The sequence below is a fragment of the Mesoplodon bidens genome, assembly GCF_964165515.1.
Source record: "Mesoplodon bidens genome assembly, chromosome: 5".
Lineage (NCBI taxonomy): Eukaryota > Metazoa > Chordata > Mammalia > Artiodactyla > Ziphiidae > Mesoplodon > Mesoplodon bidens.
Window position 1 is genome coordinate 103,963,588 of NC_138161.1, and position 23,321 is coordinate 103,986,908.

Genomic DNA, 23,321 nt, shown 5'->3' on the forward strand with positions numbered 1-23,321 from the left:
AAGGGAAAAAAACAACAACAACAATGAAAAACTTTAAACTCCTTATAATGTTAGGTAGGTTGTATTTATATGAATGTATTAGAATAACAGAACTTTTAAACTAAAAGAAAACATAAAGATCAGGTCTAAACCCATCATTTTGCTGTTGAGAAGACACAGGCTTAGAAAGGGAAAATGATTTGCCCAGGGTCACCCTACTGAATTAAGGCAGAACCAAGACAAAATGCCTAGTTTGTTGTTTCTCTACTCTCCTTGCCTACACATTCGCCTCAGTATTCACTAAAGGGATTTCTGTGGTTGCACTGGGTGGATAATGTGTCACCTTTCTGGGTCAACATTTCTAAATATTCAGTCATCTTCTGACATTAGTGTACTTACTAGTTTCTTAGGAGAAAATTACAATCCTGTCTTCATTTACTTGACAGTGAGTTTTGAGTGGGAGGACTGGGGCAAGGAAGCACTGATTCAGGTCTCCCCGTGCCATCCTTATCACTTGGTTGTTTGACCAGTAGTAAATCACTTATGCTCTCTGGGCCTTTGTTTCCTTTTTGGTACGATTATGATATTGTAATAGATGTTAGCTAAGGATCTTCCTGTCTTCAATGCCACTTCAATGAATCTAAGTGTCTCCATCCATTCTGGTGTCTTTCTTCTAGGAATTTCTGTAGCACTGGTTTGCACCTGTGTGTCCATATTGCATTCTCCACCAGTTGGAGGATGGAGTCCTTGCTTAATTTTGTTGATCTTGTCCCACAGATGAGGCTGGAAATCCTCAGACAGTGCCTGTGCTCCTCTTTTCCATAAAGTTTCCACATCTGGAAGATGGGATGAGAGTAACTTTCTGCTTATTTCATGGATTCTTAAGAAGAACAGTTGAAATAGCTTTGGAGAAGATCTCTCACAGTATAAGATGTTCAGTTTTTAGACTGATTTCAGTCCTTTCACTGAATTATTATCGCTGACATCTAAATTACTTCTTTGGGGGCATTTTATTATATTTAAGTGAAAATGCTGGAATGACTGCTTCAATTCCCCTTCCAGTTCTAATATTTCTGAGCCTGAGTTACCTTTTCTATGCTAATCATCTATAATCTATTCACACGTTGCCAAACCTCTCTTATCTGTAAGTCCTGGTTGATGGTGCTTAGCACACAGATTCAGAAGCACAAAAGTTTAAAGGAATTTCTTACCCCTTATCTGCTTCGATGACAAGCCCCTGGCTTTATAGCTTTGGCTACTTGACATGGAGTGCTTGACATGGGAACTGAACACTTCCCTTCGTTTTCAGTTTTGGTAACGTTTTGAGGAGTCCTGAAAGGATTCAAGGATAAAAGGTGTGAGGATGATGAACCAATATATAATGTTACCATCACATTTCTAAGTATTTGAATATTTGCTTCTGGTATTTCTGTTGCATTGTTGGGGAGTGTGAGGAAGTGGTTTCTGGAATTTATCATGCCCCAACCCACTGGTCCTGTGTTATCAAAATGCAAAATCAGAAAACTATCTTCCACGAGGTTTTAAAACAAAATCAATAGCAAAAATACCTGGCATGGGCTATTTTCTACTGCATGCTATAGCAGGGACCAAAAATATTTCGTCAGTCTATTTGTTTCGTAGGTTTGAAGGATAATTGTTCTTTCCCCTCCCCGCTCAGATATTATTTCCTTAAGGGCAAACCAAACTCTTTTTTCCTCTACGTTTTAAAACTTCTAATACTTGTATTATTTTGTGTTATTTGTATTAGCAGAGCATTCCTGGGAAAGTTTCCATGACACTATATGATGATATCTTTATAGCTATTTCAGTTGACTATATCTCCTTTTTACACACACACACACGTACACACAGGCACACACAGTGCAGAAAAGGCAGCTTGGTATAGTGTTGCCAAACTATGTGTGTGGACTGACTGGCAAGGTGGCCCCCCTAAGGATCCTGTTTCTTCCTCTATAGCTCGCCCAGAAAATCAGCAGCAGTGATTTTCCAAGTATCTTTTATAGAACTGCTTCAGCAGACATTATTGGAGGCAATGGGAAAAACCCAGTGGGTGGAATCATACACTTCCCTGTTTGTACTTGAACCAGAGCAGCTCTGTTTTTATCTGTTTTAAATAATGGGGTTCCGCGTATGATTTTATTTTCCCCATAGGGTTCTGCTGCTTAATAAAGGTATGCCAAATGTCCCTTTTACTGTCAAATAATTAATCTTATTATGGTTATTTTTATGGCTCTTATTTTATCGATGGATAGTTACTGTATGTATTTTCTATGTTATATAGCTATTCTCATACAAATTGACTTTTTAATTTTAAGGGACTACTTTAAGAGTACATTATCAATATTTATTTTATGAAGATTAGAATTCAGTAGAAATAATTCCATATTGTGTGTGTGTGTGTGCGCTTATTTGTGTGTGTATATGTTTTGCTTCTGAATGGAGCAGTGAACAAAGGGACTGCTTGTGTGTACTCAAGCACGGACCACTTTAACCATGGCCCTGTCCTTCCTTACATCTGAGTTGGCTTAAACTCTGAGTGGGCCTAACTCTGGTGGGTTTGGGTCTGGTTGCGAGTGGGTAGCAAAGATAGTGGCAGGCAAGCTGTGAAATGTCATTATAGACTCATGCGATGTTCAAGCTTAAAAAAAAAAATAAAAGTGGACCTGGCAGGTTCATACCCTTCATTTTATAGAAGTGCAAGTTGGGTTTCAGAAAGGAAAAGTGGCTCCCTGATGGTGTCACAAGTAGACCTGGCCTCTTGCTGTCATCCCTGTGAATGAGTGGGTCTTGTGCTGGCTGCTTCAGTCAGGCTGACTGTGAAGCAGAGGCCACTTGGGGTATTTCCATATAAAGGAGTTTATCTTAAGGATCCATGTGGATGAGATCTGACACCAGAAGGCTCAAGGATGGGACCATTATCGCTCTCGTTTTTATTCCCCTTTTTCTTCTTCCTTTCCTTTCTTCACTCTCTGATCCTCTTCTTCTCTATTATTTGCATTCCCATTAATCTCCTCTCTCCAATAATTGCATCTTACCTTCTTACATGCTCTGATTATTAGCCATGAACATGATCCTCTTTGTTTTATCATGACCACAGTTCATCCTCATGGCAGTTTTGTCACATGTTGCTTAGTTCATATTTATAAGAGAAGGAGGTTTATTGCCTAGCTCATCTTTTTGTCACAGACCAAAGGTTAGATTCACCAGGCTGTTTGTAGATGGGCTGTCCAGCCTTGCTTTTGTGGGTCACAGTGCTGTGAAGTGGAGTCCCACGGTCCAAAGCATGGCTCTTTTGGCAACAAGGTCTGGGGGCAAGACTGTTTCCTTTAAAGAGATGTGGGTTGACCAAACATTATCAACTTTGGGTGAGTGTTCTAGGCCTGAAAAGGATGGGATGATAGGGAATAGGAAGGAAAAAACTGAGGCCTGTGTCAAGCCTAGTGCTGAAGTTTTATCTTGATGTTTTTTGCTCCAAGTATGCTAGAACCATGAAAACCTCTCTTTGTTTCCTGTTGACACCTTACTTTCTGTTTATTCATTGCCATACTCTCAGTTGCCAAACTATTGTTCTACTTTGAATTGTGAAGATGTTGTCTCTATTTTGAAGGCTACAGTGTTTGCACCAAAGATGGCTTTTTATGACACCTTTCCTTGAACGGTCCTTAACCTGTGGGGTAGATGGCTCTTCTTACATAATAATGAGACTCCAGTTTTAGCCTAGCTTTGCACATTAGAAAAGTTGAATTGTATTTCTATCAGCCATTGGATAATAAGCTTCTTAGGGAAGGTTGGTTTGTTTGTTTAAATCTCTGCCTCCTCTGTGTGGCTTTACAGAGTCTTAAAGAACATAAGTGTATTTGATATCACTAGGCAGATGTGAAAGTCATATTATCCAGTAGACTGTAGCTTCTTGAGGTTGGGGATCATGCCTTCCTTAGACTGCTTGCTACGTAGTGCAAAGATTTCATGGAGCAGCGTGGGAGAAGAGCCATTCACGTGAACCAGCTATGAGTTACCCTGTGAACTCTGCTATCAGAGAGAATTAGACAAAGAAGAGTCAATTACCATATAAGCTGGGCTATCAGTGATGCCTTCCTGGAGGAGTATATACGATGAGATAGATGGGTTTTTGGAAAGGTAAGCCCTTCAACTCAATGAGTGGGAAGAAGAATGCACATGAACTAAACCATTTTCTTTCTCTTTTCAACGTTTTCCTCCAAATTCAATAAAGTGACATTTCTGTTAGATAAAATCGGCCATATTTTCTGGAGTTCTTACTGCTGCCTGCTGCCTGTCCCAACCCAGCATTACCGGAATCAGTGTGATGAGGATGCTCACACTATTATTACATAGCATGCGGGGTTATATTAAGAAGCAGTGCTACTGTTTCCATTTTATTTTGATCCAGGTTTCTCTTACTCATTATTTGGATTGCCTATTGACATTTTCATGGCATCCATAACCATTTAAAATATACACTGTTTACCCTATCAAATGTTCGTTGTGTTAGAAATGTACTTAGAGCAGTGCTTCTCAAAGTGTGGTCCTCAGATCAGCACCATTAGCTTCACTCGGGAACTTGTTAGAAATGTAAGTTCTTGGGCCTCACCCAAGATTTACAGAATCAGAGACTCTGGAGTGGGATCCAGTAATCTGTGTTTTAACAAGCTCTCCAGGTGGTTCTATACAGGCTAAAGTTTGAGAACTGCTGATGCAGAATTATATGCTTCACAGTTAATTCCTAGCACCATCATGTGTTAAGAAGCATAGGTGCCCCATCTAATTGAAGCCCCCAGCAGCTGATTTTTACTTTGAATCAAAATGCTTTTAAAAGTTACATACTGGGGCTTCCCTGGTGGCGCAGTAGTTGAGAGTCCGCCTGCCGATGCAGGGGACACGGGTTCGTGCCCCGGTCCGGGAAGATCCCACATGCCGCAGAGCGGCTGGGCCCGTGGGCCATGGCCGCTGAGCCTGCGCGTCCGGAGCCTGTGCTCCGCAGCGGGAGAGGCCACAACAGTGAGAGGCCCGCGTACTGCAGAAAAAAAAAAAAAAAAAAAAGATTACCTACTCAGTTGACTGACCATGTCAGCCAAAGCATTTATTTTGAGACTGTGATCAAGGTAATGACTGAGTAGCTGTTGTTTATTGAATACTTAAGATGTGAACGGTACTTGACATGTATGAACTCATTTAATCTTTACAACTGCATGACAAACTGAGACCCAGAGACCTTAGGTAAATTGCTTAAGGTCACAAAACTGATAAATGGCAGATACAGGTTTCAGACCCCTCCAGTCTGACTCCAGAGCCTTCAGCGCTACTTTTTTTTTGGGGGGTGGGGGCTGCGTTGGGTCTTTGTTGCTGCATGTGGGCTTTCTCTAGTTGCGGTGACCGGGGGCTACTCTTCGTTGCGGTGCACGGGCTTCTCATTGCGGTGGCTTCTCTTGCTGCGGAGTACGGGCTCTAGGCGCGCAGGCTTCAGTAGCTGTAGCTTGCGGGCTCTAGAGCGCAGGCTCAGTAGTTGTGGCGCACGGGCTTAGTTGCTCTGTGGCATGTGGGATCTTCCTGGACCAGGGGTCGAACCCGTGTCTCCTGCATTGACAGGCGGATTATTAACCACTACGCCACCAGGCAAGTCCCACCACTACTTATTTCTTGTTAAGGATGCTTTGGGAGTAGAATTCAATTAAAATGATCACAAAGAAATTCATTGATTATATTCTCAGCTTCATCAAAGAAAGAAAGATGATGGATAAATGATAGATACTTAGTTTTGTTGCTTAGAGATAATACAGCTTTTTTTGTATCCTTTTTGTTTTCACCAACCAGTATCTTTTTAACATTAATTTAGAAATAAGGGAATAATGAACTTTATTAACCTTAAAGGAATACAAAAATGAAGTGAAATTCACACTGTATTACTAATACTGAAATAATACCATTGAAAAGAAAATCAAAATTGTATGTAAAAGGAATATACTATTTTGTGCCACTTGCCTCCTAGGGTTCCCTAAGATGAGATAGTTTTATATTGCTCAGCTCTCAGGGAGAGCTGCTTTTTTCTCTAATGGACCACAAAGGGAAGTCCAGGCATAGGTAGGGGGGTTGGGAGTCCCTTAGTGTTACACATAGGGTCTGCCCCGAGGAGTTTCGTGAACTTTCTAAAATGCAATGTAAATATCACAGATTTACTACCTCCAACATCAAGTGGTCTCTCTGATGATTTTGAGCAGTCACATGCAGATCTTGGCTCTTCAAATCCCCCTTCTGTGATGTGTCAGTGTGATCGCTTGGCCACCTCAAAGATTCTGGATGTTGTTGAGGATTAGGTCAGTTCTTGCATGTTTGGAGTGTGCCACTGTGGATTGGCTCTAATTCTAGGATGTTAACCTCCTAGGGCAGAGAGTGGTTCTTAATTAACTAGACCATTCCCCAATCCTTTGTTTTTCTTAACAGCGTGAAGGATAACTCTCTCTTTTACAATGCTGATTTGATCATTAGGTTCCTGATGTTTTCTCAGAGCAGAGGACTTGGCAGTTAGTTCTGCTCCCTACCTCAAAAAGGAAATGACTACTTAACAAATAAATTGTTATTATGCTAAGCAGGATCCATTTATTTCCATTTGTTAATAATGGATACTCTCACCATTTTGCAACCACCAGTGCAATAATCCATGCAGGCAAGGATCATCTATGGATACTAAAATCATTGGGTGAAAGGTTTGTGATGAGCAGAATATTAGCAGAGTCTCAAAGTGTCACCTCACACATCATGTATTGATTTAAAAGGGAAGAAGACACTTTTACGGTGAAGAAATCTGGTGGACACTACCTTAACCAAGTCATCAAACTTGTCATCACTAAATGGCCAAATAATATTATGAGCTTCCTGATGTGATGCAGTGGAAAGAGCACAGCATCATGCATGGACTCTTCCTGACAAACTTGTGTAATCTGAATCTCCTCATCAGACAAAGCCATATTGTTCAACTTTTTTTTTTTTTTTTTGCGGTATGCGGGCCTCTCACTGTTGTGGCCTCTCCCATTGCGGAGCACAGTCTCCGGACGCACAGGCTCAGCGGCCGTGGCTCACGGGCCCAACCGCTCCGTGGCATGTGGGATCTTCCCGGACCGGGGCACGAACCCGTGTCCCCTGCATCAGCAGGCGGACTCCCAACCACTGCGCCACCAGGGAAGCCCTGTTCAACTTTTTATAAGACACCTGGCCTGAATTCTTTACACAAAGTCAGTTTCATGAAAGGCGAAAATAGGCTGGGGCCTGTTCTAAATTAAAAGAGACCAAAAAGACATGTCACCTCAATGTATGCTTTTTGATTGGATTCTGGATGGAACTTAACAACAATCAATAAAAGGACATTACTGGGACTTCTGGTGAAATGTGAACATGCATGCATCAGATTACTGCACCCATATTACATTTCTTGGGTGTGACAATGGTATTGAAAAGTTAGTTCTTAGGATATGTAAGCTGAAGTACATGGAGAGGAAGTTTCTGCAACTTCTTTCAAATAGTTAAACTACAATAACAAGCAAGCAAATATATTTTTGTTATTAGAAGGGGAGGCAAAATGTTGGCCATTGATAAATCTGGGTGAAGGGGGTGTGGATGGAGTTCATTTTGCTACTTGTTCAACTTTTCTATGAGTTAATTTTTTACATAAGATATTTGGATGTAAAGAGTGAGTAAATAAATAAATATAAATAATGCTCTTTCATGACTCACTGCTGGCACTCCTTATCTATCACCTGTAGTTAGTGGACTAGCAGTATAACCCAAATGGCCTCACATGCTATGAATTCTGGTTCTGGGCACTATTTTAAAGTATATTTCTGTGTACTTACAGTGGGAGAGTCATCACCCTGTAATTCTAGTAGTGGCACTAAGAATTATGATTTTCCACATTATAATAAGCCCTGATTGTGATTTGGTGAGCTTTTATCATATACATATTTATTGAATGAATGAAATTAAGTGTCTTATAGGAAATAATATTCCATGAATGGCTTATTCATGTGAGTTTTATAGCTGTTAATAAGGGGACACAGTCACTGGACACCCTTTGTACCCTCCTTCTCACCCTGTCATTCCACCTTCAGAGGCCAGCCATTGCCATGGCAACCACCAGTGCATAGGTATGACCTAGCAGTACCTGAGACAGCACAGCCTCAGCTGTAAAACCTTTCTCTCACTCTCTGTCCTGGGACTTTTCTGCTACCTCTGTACTTCTTGGGACAAGCATGAGGGAGTTAATATCCCTGTAGGTGATTCTAAACCAGTAGAGAACTAGAGCCAGAGGATGAACATTCTCTTCTCTCATTCCCTACATGGGAAAATCTGAGGCACTTTTCACGGAGATCCTTGGAGGGCTCCCAGGAAAATGGAGCCCTAGTTATCTGTATTGGTGACCAGCTCAATTCAGCACCTTTGAATTGGCTTTCCCTCCTCTCCTGCTTAACTTGCCTGGTCCTTCAGTACTGTTTTTTGGGACTGATTCCCAAAATCAATGACCTGCACACAAGCCTTTGTCTCAGGCTTTGTTTTCGGCAGATCCTGGACTAAGACAATGGAATCTCTCTACTTATTGTTGAAGAGCATAAGAATCATTATTATTATAGTGACCACTTTATAGGAGGCCCTTTGGTATCTGGAAAAAGCATTAGGCCAAGAGTCAGGAGACTCTTCCTTATTGTTACTTGGCCTCGGGCAGGTCATTCAACTGTCAGGTCACTGGTAAGGCTGCAGTGACAGGGAGTTAAGGAGAAGACATGTAGGTAAGTGTGTAGGATTCCATTAGCTGGTTATAGGACTATGTCCTCCAGTGTGTAGTTTAAAGTGTTGAGAGTAGCAAGGTAGTTCCCGGATCTAAAGGTGCTGTGGTAGTAGATGAAGCACCAAGAGAGGGGCTGGTGGTGAGACTTGTGCAGGACTTCAGTTGTTTGAACTGAGACATTAAGTAGAGAATCAGTGGTGAGAAAGAAGCCTATCCTAGTCCATAATGGGGATTGAAATTTAGGAACAAAGTTCTTATCAGAAAGCCAGGTAGGGCAGCAAGGGGGGTCTTGGGTGAAAAATCTCACAGCATTAGGCTGGAACTTGGCATCAACCTAATACGAGAAACTGAAAATGGGGAGTCGTCCCAACTCAGAGGTCTTACATGCACAGTCTGGTTGGACACTATAATTACTTGTTTCATTGCATGGCTCAGGGTAATTCTGTGACTTCTGAGGCTCCATGGTATCCCTTTACTCAGGGCCTGGGCAGTTGCTGTGCTGTCTGCTACAGTGAAGTACAGATGTTGAAGACCTGATTAAATCCTGTCTCTTTACTGATACCCCAAGGGAATACTTAATGAATTGTGCTCCCTTTAAGAAGAAGAATTAACAATAGCTATATTATTCATATTAATTTATAGTTACTGGTTGCTATAATTAATGCAGTTTATGAAAATCATAATAATTATAGTGCTTTACAATTTAAAGAGTGTTTTTCCCATCTATTTTCTTATCTGAGTCTTGTAATGTCCCTCTGGCTTCGGTAGGGCAGGTGATGTTCTCCTAGTTTTAGAGATGAGGAAACTATGGCCCAAGGAAGAATTTAACTAGACTCCAGTCCACCACCCTTACCAATATTTTGTGCTGTCTGTGAGTATATGGGAATATAGTGATCAAATTCATGTTAATAATCACGTTTTATAACTGCATATAAGAGAATCAGGTTCACACAATTCTCAGTTGCCTTCCATAACGCAACTGAGATCCTACTTTCCTTGTACCAGAATCCATTGCCAGAATGTTCACTTGAATTTTAAATTGTTGAGGATCTTTTTTTCTTAATAATACCACAGTATTTCATAGTTATTAATACTCAGTGAAGTAAAGATGAGATCACCTCTAATAGAGGGATTAGCTCTTTGAAAACATCTGGTCCCAGGGCAGAGACCCACTAGTCTTAGAGGGTTTGGTCAAATGGAAATTCAGACTCTGAGAAGACACAACCAACCTGTCATTTCACTGTTTTCCCATTTCTGGCTGTAGCAAGAGGGCTGAGGAGAGCCTCTCAATTTTCACAAGGATGACCTTCAAATCTGGGCCGTACAGCATGAAATACACAGACACACACAAGTGTGTACACACAGGCACACTGAGCCTTTTTGCTTCCCTTGTATCCACTGATCCTGCTGTACTTTTAGCTGATTTTACCCAAAAGATGTTTATATGGAAAAGGTTATGGGCTGGACCTATGGCAGAGTCTGCCATTACTTATTCATTTGTTTACTCAAATTATTCATTGAACACGTTCATGGATTAGGCCCTGAGCAAGATTCTGGGGAAATAATGAAGAGGGAAACAGACAAATTCCTTGCCCTCATGAAGCTTACATTCTCCTGGGGAGTCTGATAATAGACAGACAAATATACATAAAATATAATGTTAGATGGTGATAGATATTACAAGAAAAATAAGCAAAACAGGGTGAGGGGATAGAGTGCCATAGAGGGGTCATACAGATGCATCCAGAAAGAGAAAATGATGAGAAGGTTGTTTTAGATAATGTGATTAAACGTACCCATAGTTAAAGAGGGCTCACAAGAACAGATGCCACTGCCTACGGGGCAGGCAGCAGTCTTCGGGTTTGGCTCCAAGGGACTGGGCTATAGCTTCATACATCTTGATGTTATCATCGTGCCTGGGATAGATAAGGTCCAGAGGGATTAACTCATGCTGGCCAAATTCACAAGAGACTGACCAATATGCTAGGTCCCAATAGAGATGTTTTATGCAGAGAATTAAATAGGTATAAGAACTCAGGGAAGGTTTTGGGAACAAGCTTCTAAGGGAAAAGAAACTAGTGGTCTTAATTGGAAATACCATTATGCTATCATTGTCTGATGCATCATATTCATTAAAAAGATAAATTTACCTAGAGAATTGTAAGATTTTAATGCTAGCTTGTCAGGGTACCCTAGTTTTTGTTGTCACTGAGGAAACTCTGGTTTCTTGGTTTTTTTCTAAACTCTTCCAGACACTATACTGATATTTAACTTCCTTAGACAAGTGCAATAGAGTTAATTCAATTACACTAACTTCCCATTATTTCATTCCTACTGGGCCTTACTGCAGATTCACTTTGATTTCTTGATGGAGTCTTCAGACACAGTCTCATCACATGTCCATGATCCTTATTACATTGTCACCTTAAAAAATTATTTTAACTCACCCTGCTTCCAAATTCTAGGGCGACCTTTATGGTTCCTTTGTATTTCACTCTCTATTTCCTTGCCTTAAGCTCTAGGCAAACTGTTTGCTTGTTTTTCCTAAGCTTGCTCCCACTTCCTGGGGATGCCCTTGTGGCGGTGTTATTGCCCTCTGTTCGCTCCACATGAATTCTCAATGCCGGTAGCAGTCGGTGCTTGTGCTAACATGGGACACTGACATATGAAATCCACAGATCCCCCGGTTCATAATCAGTGGTCACTGCCACATGCTTCCTCTGCAGCCCCTTGGCCAGGACTCTGAGCGGTCTTATTCTAGTTCACTTTTTAGGGGCATCGCTTGGGGCTTGCCATCTCTCTCTGACACAGACACACCTAGTCTACTGATCTCACACTGATTCCATTCCTCTTCCTGGACTGTAAGTCTCTCCTTGCCTTTTCCTGCTCCAACTAAAATGTCATCATTCTATACAGTGGTTTCTGAACGTGGAATTTGCATTATGTCCCTAGTTGGATCTGCTCCTTGAGTGCAGGGATGGAGACATTTACTTCCTTTAACTTGGATATTCATCAAAGGAAATATCCTCTAAATAAGAGTATGACTTTAGGAAAATCACCTCATATATTTCAGTTTTATTACCTGTCAAAGAGGGATAATTCTCCAGCCTACCTCACTGAGATTTTATAAAAGCTAAAAGAAATGAGGTGCAGAAAAACTTGGACAAAGTCACAGTATAACTTGAGAAATTTGAACTCAGATTGATATGGATGGAAACTGGAAATTTCCCTTTTTAACATGACTGTGTTGCTTCTCACAGGGAAATCCTGGAGGCAAGACCCTTGAGGAGAGACGCTCGAGCCTGGACGCTGAGATCGACTCATTGACCAGCATCTTGGCTGACCTGGAGTGCAGCTCCCCCTACAAGCCTCGGCCTCCACAGGTAAGAGCTATCTGCAAATAGGCACCACAGATAACCTGCAATTATCTGAAAGAACAAGCTGCTTCTTTTATCCCTTCCATTCTTTTTGGATTTTCTCAGAGTCAACAGTCTAAGTTGTCTTTTTATTTAATATCAACATGTGTTAGGTAACAGACATTTCTTTCATTGATTTGATTAGTATTTTCTTTAAAATAACCCAACAGTGTTAAACACAAACGTTCTAAAATTAAATCTCTTATTCCATTGCCCTGCTCTTTTTCTGGCTTTGTCTAGGTGGATATTTTGTTATATGTTGGTATAATCTTCAGAAATATGGCTTAGCATGGCTATGTTAAAGTTAGGGTGAGGGCTACATCTTTTCTAAGAAATTCCTTATGTTGGATATTGAGGCGGCTTGCTTTTTTGCTTGTTGGAAGTAATGCTATGTGGGGCATTTTCGTGTCTATTTTCTTTGGAGCTATCTCCCTAACTCACATGTTTTTGGAGTGGGATTTCTACATTGGGGATTACGAGTGCTTTCTTTACTTTTCTTTCCACTGGTGGTACATAGCTTATACTGGCACCAGCAGTTTGAATATATCAGTTTCTCCCCAATCTTACCAGAATTTGGTGACAGCAATTAATCTTTTTTTTTTTTTTTTTTAATGCAAATGGTGCCTTGTTACCAGTTCTTCGTTGTGGCCTTTGGCTTCCTTTGGAGCATGGCTATTCTTCTGCAGCTTCATTTTTTTTTTTTTTTTTTTTTTTACATCTTTATTGGAGTATAATTGCTTAACAATGGTGTGTTAGTTTCTGCTTTATAACAAAGTGAATCATTTATACATATACATATGTTCCCATATCCCCTCCCTCTTGTGTCTCCCTCCCACCCTCCCTATCCCACCCCTCCAGGCGGTCACAAAGCACCAAGCTGATCTCCCTGTGCTATGTGGCTGCTTCCCACTAGCTATCTACCTTACGTTTGGTAGTGTATATATGTCCATGCCTCTCTTCCGCTTTGTCACAGCTTACACAGCTTACCTTTCCCCCTCCCCGTATCTTCATGCACCTTCATTTATTATCTGCATTTTGGAAGCCGACCTTGCACTGCTTGTGGTCATTCCCTGCCTCCCTCCAGTCTTGAGAAAGTAACGGCAAATCAATTTCAGGGCTTGTGAGTCCTCAGAAGACAGCCAGCAGGACTCTGCATGCAGATCTTGGACTGGCACTGTTGTCACTGGGTTGTTTAACTCTCGTGTGATGTTTGCTTGACCTACAGCACTCCAGTTCTTCAACAGCAGCCTCTATATTCACAATGGTTCATTTCACAGATTAAAAGCCAGTCCTGCTTCTCTGCTGTCAGTCATTTCAACACAGAACTTTGTAAGGTGCTTTCCTCTTTAGACATGTTCCCATTGCCTTTTCTAGACATACAATGGGACTGTCAGCTATGTAGGGACACAAGGCAAAACACACTAGAGCTTAGCTCTTCCTTAGCTCTCGTTACCCTTGGCTCCACTAGACCTGTGAGTGGTGAAAATGCACTTTATTTCTGTAAACACGTGCTGAGCTGCAGGTAGGTATCATGGGCTGTGGTCTTTGGGGGAACTGTTAGGAGGCTGAAAGGGAGAAAAATAGGACCGAGTTGTAATCTTCCAGGAGGCTATAGTATCCTAAGTTCAACAATGGCAGATATATAGAAGCACAAGGAAAAGAGCGAGATATTCTTTTAATGGTGGCAACATCTGAGAAGTTTCATCTGAAGATTTGCACGTTCAGCTAAGGGATGGGTGGAACGGTGATGTTGGAAGAAAGAGGGGAGAGAGAGCAGCCTGAGTCACGGGGCAGGAAGGTCCAGGCTGCATTCAGAGAACTGCAAGCAGCGTGGTGGCTGCAGACGAGGCCATCGAAAGCTTCAAGTGGACTACAGGCCTGGAGGTTTCCTGCTAACAGCCTGTGGACTTGTTTGAATGCCAGATTAAGATTTTGGTCTGTCTTTTATAAATAATGGGTGATAGTTGAAGGTTTTCAAGCAGGGGAAAGCTATAATTCATCCTGAAAAAGGAACATAGGAAATAAAACAAACTCTGGAAAGATGCAAGAGGATGGACCCAGGTCTCAGAAATGTTTTCCAGCAAACTGTAGTTTGATGTTAAGCATGTTTCCAATTCCACCCAAGCAAATACCTCAAGCCCACTTTCTCGGAACAGCAAGGCCACTGACTTTGCCCCTGGACTCATCCATTTTGTGAGTAAATACTTCTATGCCCTCTCCCCCTTTTTAAATAGGAGTTTTGTTTGCTCTTTTTTTCCCCCTCCTAAATTCTCACACCCTGATATACACTGGGGAGATTCTGCATAGAGGTTTTTGCTTAATATAGCCTTCATCCTTTAAGACTGTGTCTACACATGCCTCCCATAAACCACTGCATTTTTTTTTTCTTGCGGTACGCGGGCCTCTCACTGTTGTGGCCTCTCCCGTTGCGGAGCACTGGCTCCGGATGCGCAGGCTCAGCGGCCATGGCTTATGGGCCCAGCCACTCTGCAGCATGTGGGATCTTCCCGGACCGGGGCACAAACCCACATCCCCCGCATCTGCAGGCGGACTCCCAATCACTGTGCCACCAGGGAAGCCCAACCACTGCATTTTCATGGGTTTATTCAGTAGCCACATTTTTGTTTGAGCAATCTCACTGTGCACACAAATTCATAATCACTGATATTTGGACAGTGCTTTACTGGTTGTAAAATAAACACTTTCACATCTGTTCACACTTCAGTGAAATACATATATCTCAACTCTGAGATATAGATGGTGTGCTTATTTTGTGGATGAGGAAACTAAGTTAGGACATATGACTACAATGTGAGCACAGCTGGACCTTGAATTTAGACCTGTGTTTGACTTTTAAGTTCTAGAACCAGATTGAGAATATCCCTCTGAATGTTTTTCTTTTTATGAGAAAGCCATACTCAAGGGACACTGATCAGTCACATGAGTAAAAGGGTCAAAGGGTAAAAAAAAATTGGGGCAGAGGGGCAATATAGGAGTGGGGGAGTGAAAGGTACAAACTATTGGGCATAAGATAGGCTCAAGGATATATTGTACAACACAGGGAATATAGCTAATATTTTGTAATAACTGTAAATGGAAAATTACCTTTAAAAATTGTATAAAAATTAAAAAAATTAATAGTGATAACTCTTAAGTAGAACAGGTTGAGAATTCCACTTTTCAGCTGCCTGTTCCATTCAGAAATTAAAGAGTGATCCATTCTAACTTCTTTATTATTCTAATTTAGGAAAGCGAGAGTTAATTGGGAGAAGCAGCTCATTCTTCTGAATTATGTTTACTCTGGTGGAACTAAATTAGATGTGTTAGTATTTATTGGTTAACATAATTATATGCTGTGAGAACAATAATCACACACTTAAAATATTAAAAGTATGTGCTAAGAGAAGATGATGTCTGCAGTAGTCTGTGTTGTGTTGTAATCAAAAGGTACTTGAAAAGTCCTAGAAATGTAGACTGTTACTGCCCAATTTTGATGTTTCCATTTTTGATCCAAAGCAAACTGCAAAACCTGTTGAATCACCTGACTACTTAAAGTAGGCTAGCAGGTCTGTGATTTCTCAATATTCAAGCATGTGTTGTGTGCTTTCCCCGAACCCACCTCTGAATCACCTTTGCAAGGCTGCTTTGACTCATGGATTGAGCAGAAAATGATCATATAGGTGGAATGTTTGTACAGTAAGTGGTCCAAAGTTGTTCTATTCACATAACAACTTTGAAAAATATCTGAGCTCTTGAAAATATATTTTTATGGGGCATTTTCTCCCTTACTAAAAAGTGGTCCAAAGTTGTTCTATTCACATAACAACTTTGAAAAATATCTGAGCTCTTGAAAATATATTTTTATGGGGCATTTTCTCCCTTTTTCGAAAGGGGCAATTTCCACTCTCAGATTTCCCAACTTTATTTCTGTTCACTTATTTATCCGTATTTTTATTTGGGAAATATGGCTTCATTCCGCCTTTTCATTCATTCAGCTAACATTTACTGAGATCCCATTGTGGATTAGGCATTGGAAATATAGAGGTTAGTGTGTCAGCATGTTCTTGCTTTAGAGTAATCCGTAGTCTTACAGAAGAGACAAATGCATAAACAATTCAGAGGGACACAAAAGAAGGGCTTTGTTGGATGTACTACTTTAAGTTATTGTGTGACTCACCAGATGTTGAAATTGTTGGGAAATCAAAGATAGGAATATCAACATTATATATATATTTTTTTGAGGTACGCGGGCCTCTCACTGTTGTGGCCTCTCCCATTGCGGAGCACAGGCTCCGGACGCGCAGGCTCAGTGACCATGGCTCACGGGCCCAGCCGCTCCGCGGCATGTGGGATCTTCCCGGACCGGAGCACGAACCCGTGTCCCCTGCATCGGCAGGCAGACTCTCAACCACTGTGCCACCAGGGAAGTTCATCAACATTATATTTTATACTTTTCTAGGGAAGTGTCAGGGAGGACTGCACGGAGCAGGTAGAATTTGAGTTCCCTTGGCTGCATATGTCATGGGAAAGGCATGGGATTCAAATGAGAGAATAACAGGAATGAGAAAGTCAAGCAATGTTGAAAGTGAATGCCTTGTTGGAAGAATAAGGTAGTTCAATTATGATATAGGGTATGTGGAATACTAAATGAATGGCAGATGAAATCACAGGCATTAATTTAATACCTAAGTAGCCTTGATGCCCAAGGACTCTCTCAGTAAAAGGAGAAATTTGGGGGGGAGGGGCGGGTAGCAGCAGTGTTTCTGGCTACAGTGGGTTTGGGGGTAACACCTTTAGCAAGTTTTACAGAAGATATAAATTATACATCTGTGCCAGCCACTGCCCAGAGTAATGCAATTAACCTACCTTAGTGTTTAGCAGTAAAATTTCTGATCATTTAAAAATGTGTGTATTAGGGAGTGGTTTTAGAAAAACAGGTGTGAGAAGCTTGGAAGTGGTTGTGGGATGAATTGCAGACTCAGTATGATATGAGAGTATCACAGCTTAGAGGTCATGTAGCCAAACTCTTACTTTACAGAAGGAAAGTTTTTGTCTAGGGAAGGAAAGAGCATTGCTCAGTGAGGCTCAGCTAGAGGTAGGATGAATGATTTTTTTCTGTTTTGCTTGAACCATGAGGTAATGGTTCCCTGTGGATGCTAAGAGCAACCAAGGGACACCTTGGTTCCCTTTAGCATTTCAATTAGTTTATTCCAAAATATCTTTCTTTTGTGGTACTTTCCCTAAAATATGGCTTGGAAACATAAAGGAGTAGACAGATCAAAAACATAAAGGTAAACAGAAAATTTATGATAGTATAGTGTCTTTGAATTAGTATGTGTCTAGATCCCACCCATCTGGCTTTCTACTGTTAATAAAAGTACAGCTTAGACTCTTGGGAAGAGCCACACGGGGTCACATTGAAATTCTCTTGATTTCTTAGAAGACAAAGGATAAATCTATGGACTTACGATTTTCTTTCCCTTCTCTTGACAAAACCAGGCCTGGAGTGCTGGCCTTCTAATTCCTACTACAAAGCTGCCTTTTCTTCCCTGAAGTGAGTTTAGTAGGGTTGGAGCTGGCACCTAGGTGACTTGGAAGAACTTTCAGATATTGTATATTAATTGTAACTGGGGATTTAGTATTTTTGAATCAAATTTCTTTGCAATTGAAATTTCACTATCCTCATTTAGACTAGTATGAAAAAAATTGGAGAGATTCCAGGGATAAGAATAAGGTTGGACCTAGTTTGATAGTCTAGGCTCCCAAGTTTGCCAATAAGAAGAGCACTATCTTCTCAATTCCTTGTGATCACCTCTCTATAAGAGCTCCAACTGTGTGAATTCTCCACATCACCAGTCTTAGCTTCCTTTTCTATATTTCTAAAATGGGCATGGTAGCTACAGTTTTTCCCCTTTTGCAGAGATACCATATTGTTCTAGAGTTACAAGAAATAAGATGTTGGCTTTGAGCAACAGTCCACTCAATCCTTCCCATTTTTGTTTTGGGATTGCTAGCTTGTGTCTGGAGCTTACTTTGAAGCTTCAGGTCTTTGAAGGTTTGGGGTTTATCCTTTCTGAATGCTGGTTGCGCTATCAATGATATATTTATCTTTCTCATTTAAAGCATTTAAAAAGTATTGTAATTTCTTAGTCTATTTGGAAACTGAGTACATACATGCTGTTTGGTCACATGGACACATCTCAAATTGAAATTCCAGTGCTGCCACACTGAGTCCCTTTCATAGAGCAATAATCTATGAGGCAACCTAAGAAATTATTTCAGGTGTGTCTGTGTTGCATGGAAGGCTTTTTATTTGGAATTCATGTGGTCTGAGGGCTTGCAGGCAGCATAATCAGGGTGGAGTCTTATGGTGCCATGGATCTTATACTCTCTTATGTTCCATGTTCTAGCCTGCAAAAGCCATGAGCAGCTGCAGGGGAGATTAATTAGGAATTAAGTTTTTAATATTCTATATTATTCATTGCAACCCAAACATGTAGGCCACTGGGAGATGAAGGCTGCAACATGCTGATACTGTGTGGTAAGATGTAGACTATCCCTGCACACTGGGACTTTGCTGCTGCTTTGTTTGGCTTCTTGGGAATGGAGATAGGAACTGGGTATTATACTCTTGAAAAAGAGAAGAGGTGTGGATAGTGTCATTTTCTCTTCCCATATTCAACTGGGAAAAAATGAGGTGCATACTGTGATTTGCTTGAGAAAGAAAAACAGATTTGTCTATGTGTCTGTACTGTCTGTTTACTAATAGTTTTCTCTGAGAGCTGGGGTCAAAGTTGAAATATAGTAGAAACCTCATATGTGATACCAAATGGAGTCCAATAAAATAATAGAGACAAAAATACCATTTTAAAAGAACAGGGGATCTAATTCTTTGCGGTGCCCATATTTAGAAGATCTGGGTTATTTTGAATTAGTCTGTACCTGCCAGGAAGCCTCAACATTAAGTAACAATGAGGTGGAGGTGGTGGAGCCCTTAGCTGACTCAGAGTTGCATGCCGTGAGTTTGATGATGGGCAATTGATTTTTAGATTGTATATAACTGCATCTCAATAACATGTATACCTCCTCCTCCTTTTTAAGAGGGTGATGTTTGTGTTTGTGTCTTATATGACAAGCATAATAAAGTTAACTTTAATCTTGTTTTGAGCACCATGATAATGTCACATTTTCAGAGTGGAACTTTAGGTTGAAGATCTACCTTGAATTGAACCTCTACAAAACTTTTGCCCCAAAATGCCCATTTTACTTGTCCCAGTGTAAGGGTGTGCTCTGAGTATGTGGTGTAGGTTAGCTCCCAGCAGTGAAATAGGAGGAAGGTAAGCAAGGCAGCTGCTGCCGAGAGTACCCAGGAGAAGCCAGCTCTGCTGGAGCCTAGGGCAGGAACGGGGGGAGTCTTCTATGGTACCCTGGCCATGGTCCCTGGGGTAACCTTTAGCTGTGATATATTTGCAAGACCTTGGTTCAGAGATGATTGTGTTACATTACACTTAGTCACTCCATCCAGGCATTGGTTTAAAAAGAAACTCACAAAGATGCCTGTTGAGCTTCTCCATTTTACAACAGCATCTTAGTGGAAATAATTAGCCTTATGTCCATGCAGACACACACATCACATTTGCAAAATTAAAGAGCTTTCTTGTCAGGACTGGTTTTCTTATTTCTGTCTTCCTCTCCCACTGTTTAAATATCTATTTTGGTAGTAGCCTTGGTCTCAAACCCCATGGTTCCCTTTATTCCCTTCTTCTTCTTCTTCTTCTTTTTTAATTTAAAAGCAAATAAGCAACAAAATGCAAATCCGGCTGTATTTTTTACTCGAGATGATTAGATTTTACCATGGCAAATACATGGGAATATTGTGTTTTATGAGCAAAAGCTGAATCTCAGATAAGATATTGTCACTGTTTTGTGCATTTTGACATCCATTTCCTTTATATGCCAAACTAAAGTATAATGATGATAACGATGGCCTCTCTAGACAGAAGGTTGGAGGTGGTTAATAACCAATCCTACATATCACCATTTGTCATGGTGAGTAACTGGTCTGTCCTCTCCACAAAATACCACGTTGGAGTATAATTGCTAAGTTTCCTTTCACACTGTGGAAGAATTACCAGGAAAGTTATACATCGCCTTTCAGTGAATATATCAACTACAAATATGAAAGTTTAATTTGTTATGTTTCATAGTTTGAACATACATATTTCCAGTTTACATAAAACTACAAACTGGAATTTTATTGAAATAAAAGGTACAAATTGGGCACTTACTGCTGTTGAGCCAGTAAGTATAATTTTCATCTGTAAATGCAGACAGGGCCACTTGTGAATTTTAGAATTTGCCTCTCTGTGAATTTGACCTCTCTGAGGTCCCAGGCCCTCACCCAAACATGCACCTAATCTGTGCTGTCATATTGGAGTTCAAGACCACAGAATACAACTGGATTATGTTTTGTTGTTCTAAATCACAAATTACTCAAATATAAAGTAAAAATTCTAATAATTGTACCTCACAGACTATACCTTACAGAGACAGTATAAAAGTGCATAATGCCTTAAGCTTGAACAGTAAAAATATAATTGTGTTAAATACCAGAGTATGAGGTCCTTGAGGCAAGATTATCTTTTCGTTTCCTGGCAAACAAGAGACATACAAATTCATATGTGCTGAATAAATAAGTAAATATTGTCATCAAATCCAATATTGATGTAAGGATTCACACCCTAGAAATCTGCTAGAGAACCCACTCCGGAATTGATACCGAGTTAGTATATGACATAGTTATAACTGCTTTCTGATTTTTCCATAATTAACAGGTATTTGCACCAATAAAAAATAGTACAGCTGAGGCAAATGAGTTTTATAAGGACAACTTAATGGTAGCTGCTGAATCAGCTAAAATTTCTACCTTTACCCCTGCACTGCCTTATATCACTTGAAGGCAATGCACTTGGTTGAAAAGATGATATTATCTGGGGTTATAATTCAATACTATAACTATTCTCTTATTATTGGGTTGATATAAAAATAAACATCAAGTTCTTTTCTGTATCCTCTAAGGAACTGCTGAAAAGAGAAGACCTTCATGTTACTCAGTGTTGCCTAAAACAAAGATCAACACAATCAATTCTTTGAATTCAGTGATAGGAGACAAAAAGTTACCTGACTGATGAGCTGATATATGCTTCCTTTTTTTCAGAAAAAAAGCAAAAGTCTTCAGAATTATCATATGACTTTTGCTTGAGACTCTATGATTCATCTCCTTCCTTTACCACATTATTTCTGATACCTCCTGACACGATATTTGAAATGATATAAGTGTATGCCAATTATAAGCTATTTCACAACTAATTAATTGCCTTAACCTAACTTGTGCTTTTTAAATGGAAATAAACTTTCTATCTATATGTCCCTGTGAACATCCTTAAAAATATGTAAACTTCAGGGTTTCCCTGGTGGCACAGTGGTTGAGAGTCCGCCTGCCGATGCAGGGGACACGGGTTCGTGCCCCGGTCCAGGAAGATCCCACATGCTGCGGAGCAGCTGGGCCCGTGAGCCAAGGACGCTGGGCCTGCGCGTCCGGAGCCTGTGCTCCACAACGGGAGAGGCCACAACAGTGAGATGCCTGCATACCGCAAAAAAAAAAAAAAAAAAAAAAGTAAACTCCATACTTATTTTAAAGAGATAATTTAAGTCTAAATGGATTCTTTGCTTATATTGATGGTAAACAGTGGATCCATTAAAGTAACATATTCTGGTTGTGTAAGTAAAATAAAAGAATTAAAGTGGGCTAAAGAGATAGAATATTTATTTGTTCCTTTTAAGAAATGTGGTGTTTCAGAAAGCTTGAAGGACTAGTAGTGAGACATGTAAGCCTATTACCCAAATCATTTGTAAATTGTCTTGAACTGTCTTGAATTCCACCTTGATATTGTACTACTTATATGAAAATACTGGAAAATGTTATTTCTCAGGTACTGCTGGAGGTGTAGTAAGGAGTCTTCTTGGTTCTCTCTGCCACCCAACCTACACAGAGTGCTGTTTTATTTCCTAAATGGTCGATGTTAAATTGATCCTTACCAAGGCAGTCAAAGCCAGGGAACAGATTTTACAAATAGCATCCTGGATGACATAATATTCTATGTAATCCTAATTGTAGGGCTCCTTTTCTCATCAGCCAGCCTAGCATAGCTAAAAATTATGTTGCTTTACTTTGTTTATAGGGAAGTCTATTTGTAGATGAGACCTCACAACCAGCGCATGGAGAAAAAAAAGAGGGAGGTTCAGGGTGGTGTGCTGGCAGCTGTGTTAGAACAAGTTTCCTGGAGGACCTTCTGAAGGAAAGATGTGAATGGAGGTGCATCATTCAGCCATCACCTCTCCACCACACTGCATCATATCAATGGAAAAAAGAGAAAGAAACTATAAAATTTATGACCAAAAATGTGAGAATTCCCTGGTGGTCCAGTGGTTAGGACTCTTTGCTTCCACTGCAGGGGGCACAGGTTCGATCCCTGGTTGGGGAACTAAGATCCCACATGCTGTGAGGGGGCCAAAAATAAATAAATATCCATTCTGAAAAAAAAAGAAAAGAAAATCTTCATGGAAACCTGCCATGCATGTGCTGCTGTCCCTGCCTCAAGTTGCTTAGTGGGCGCGTCTGCCCTTAATTTATTTAAAAAAAAAAAAAAAGCAAAAACCAAGAAACAAAAATGTGAGGAAAAGACAGAAATGTAGCTTGAAAACTGGGACTAATAAAGGGTGGCTTTTTGAAAAGGGAAATGCGATTTGAGAAGGTGGCCATTGTGTATGTTTTACTAAGAGCTCTCTTATTCATTGATTGGTTTGTTCACTCATTTATTTAGTTTTTTCTTTTGTTCACTGATTATAACTGAACATAAAATCTCTGTTGAATTGTTGAGTGATATTAAAGAAGACCCAAATAGGTGGAAAGATATTCGGGTTCTTTGCTTGGAAGATACAATATTGTTAAGGTGGCATGATCCCCAAATTGATCTGCAGATTTAATTCCTGTCAGAATTTTCCTGTTTTCTTCTTTGTAGAGGTTGGGAGGTGAAATATAAAATTCATATGGA

At 40.4% G+C, this 23,321-nt stretch overlaps 1 protein-coding gene across 6 annotated transcripts in view; it reads left to right on the forward strand.

Moving 5' to 3' along the window:
• Window positions 1-23,321, forward strand: part of LPP (LIM domain containing preferred translocation partner in lipoma) — a 698,762-nt gene that overhangs the window by 328,319 nt on the left and 347,122 nt on the right. For all 6 annotated transcript variants that reach the window (XM_081235262.1, XM_081235261.1, XM_081235266.1 and 3 more), the window contains one exon: window positions 12,052-12,174. In XM_081235262.1, the coding sequence (XP_081091388.1) occupies window positions 12,052-12,174 (123 nt within the window). The remainder of the gene's footprint in view (window positions 1-12,051; window positions 12,175-23,321) is intronic.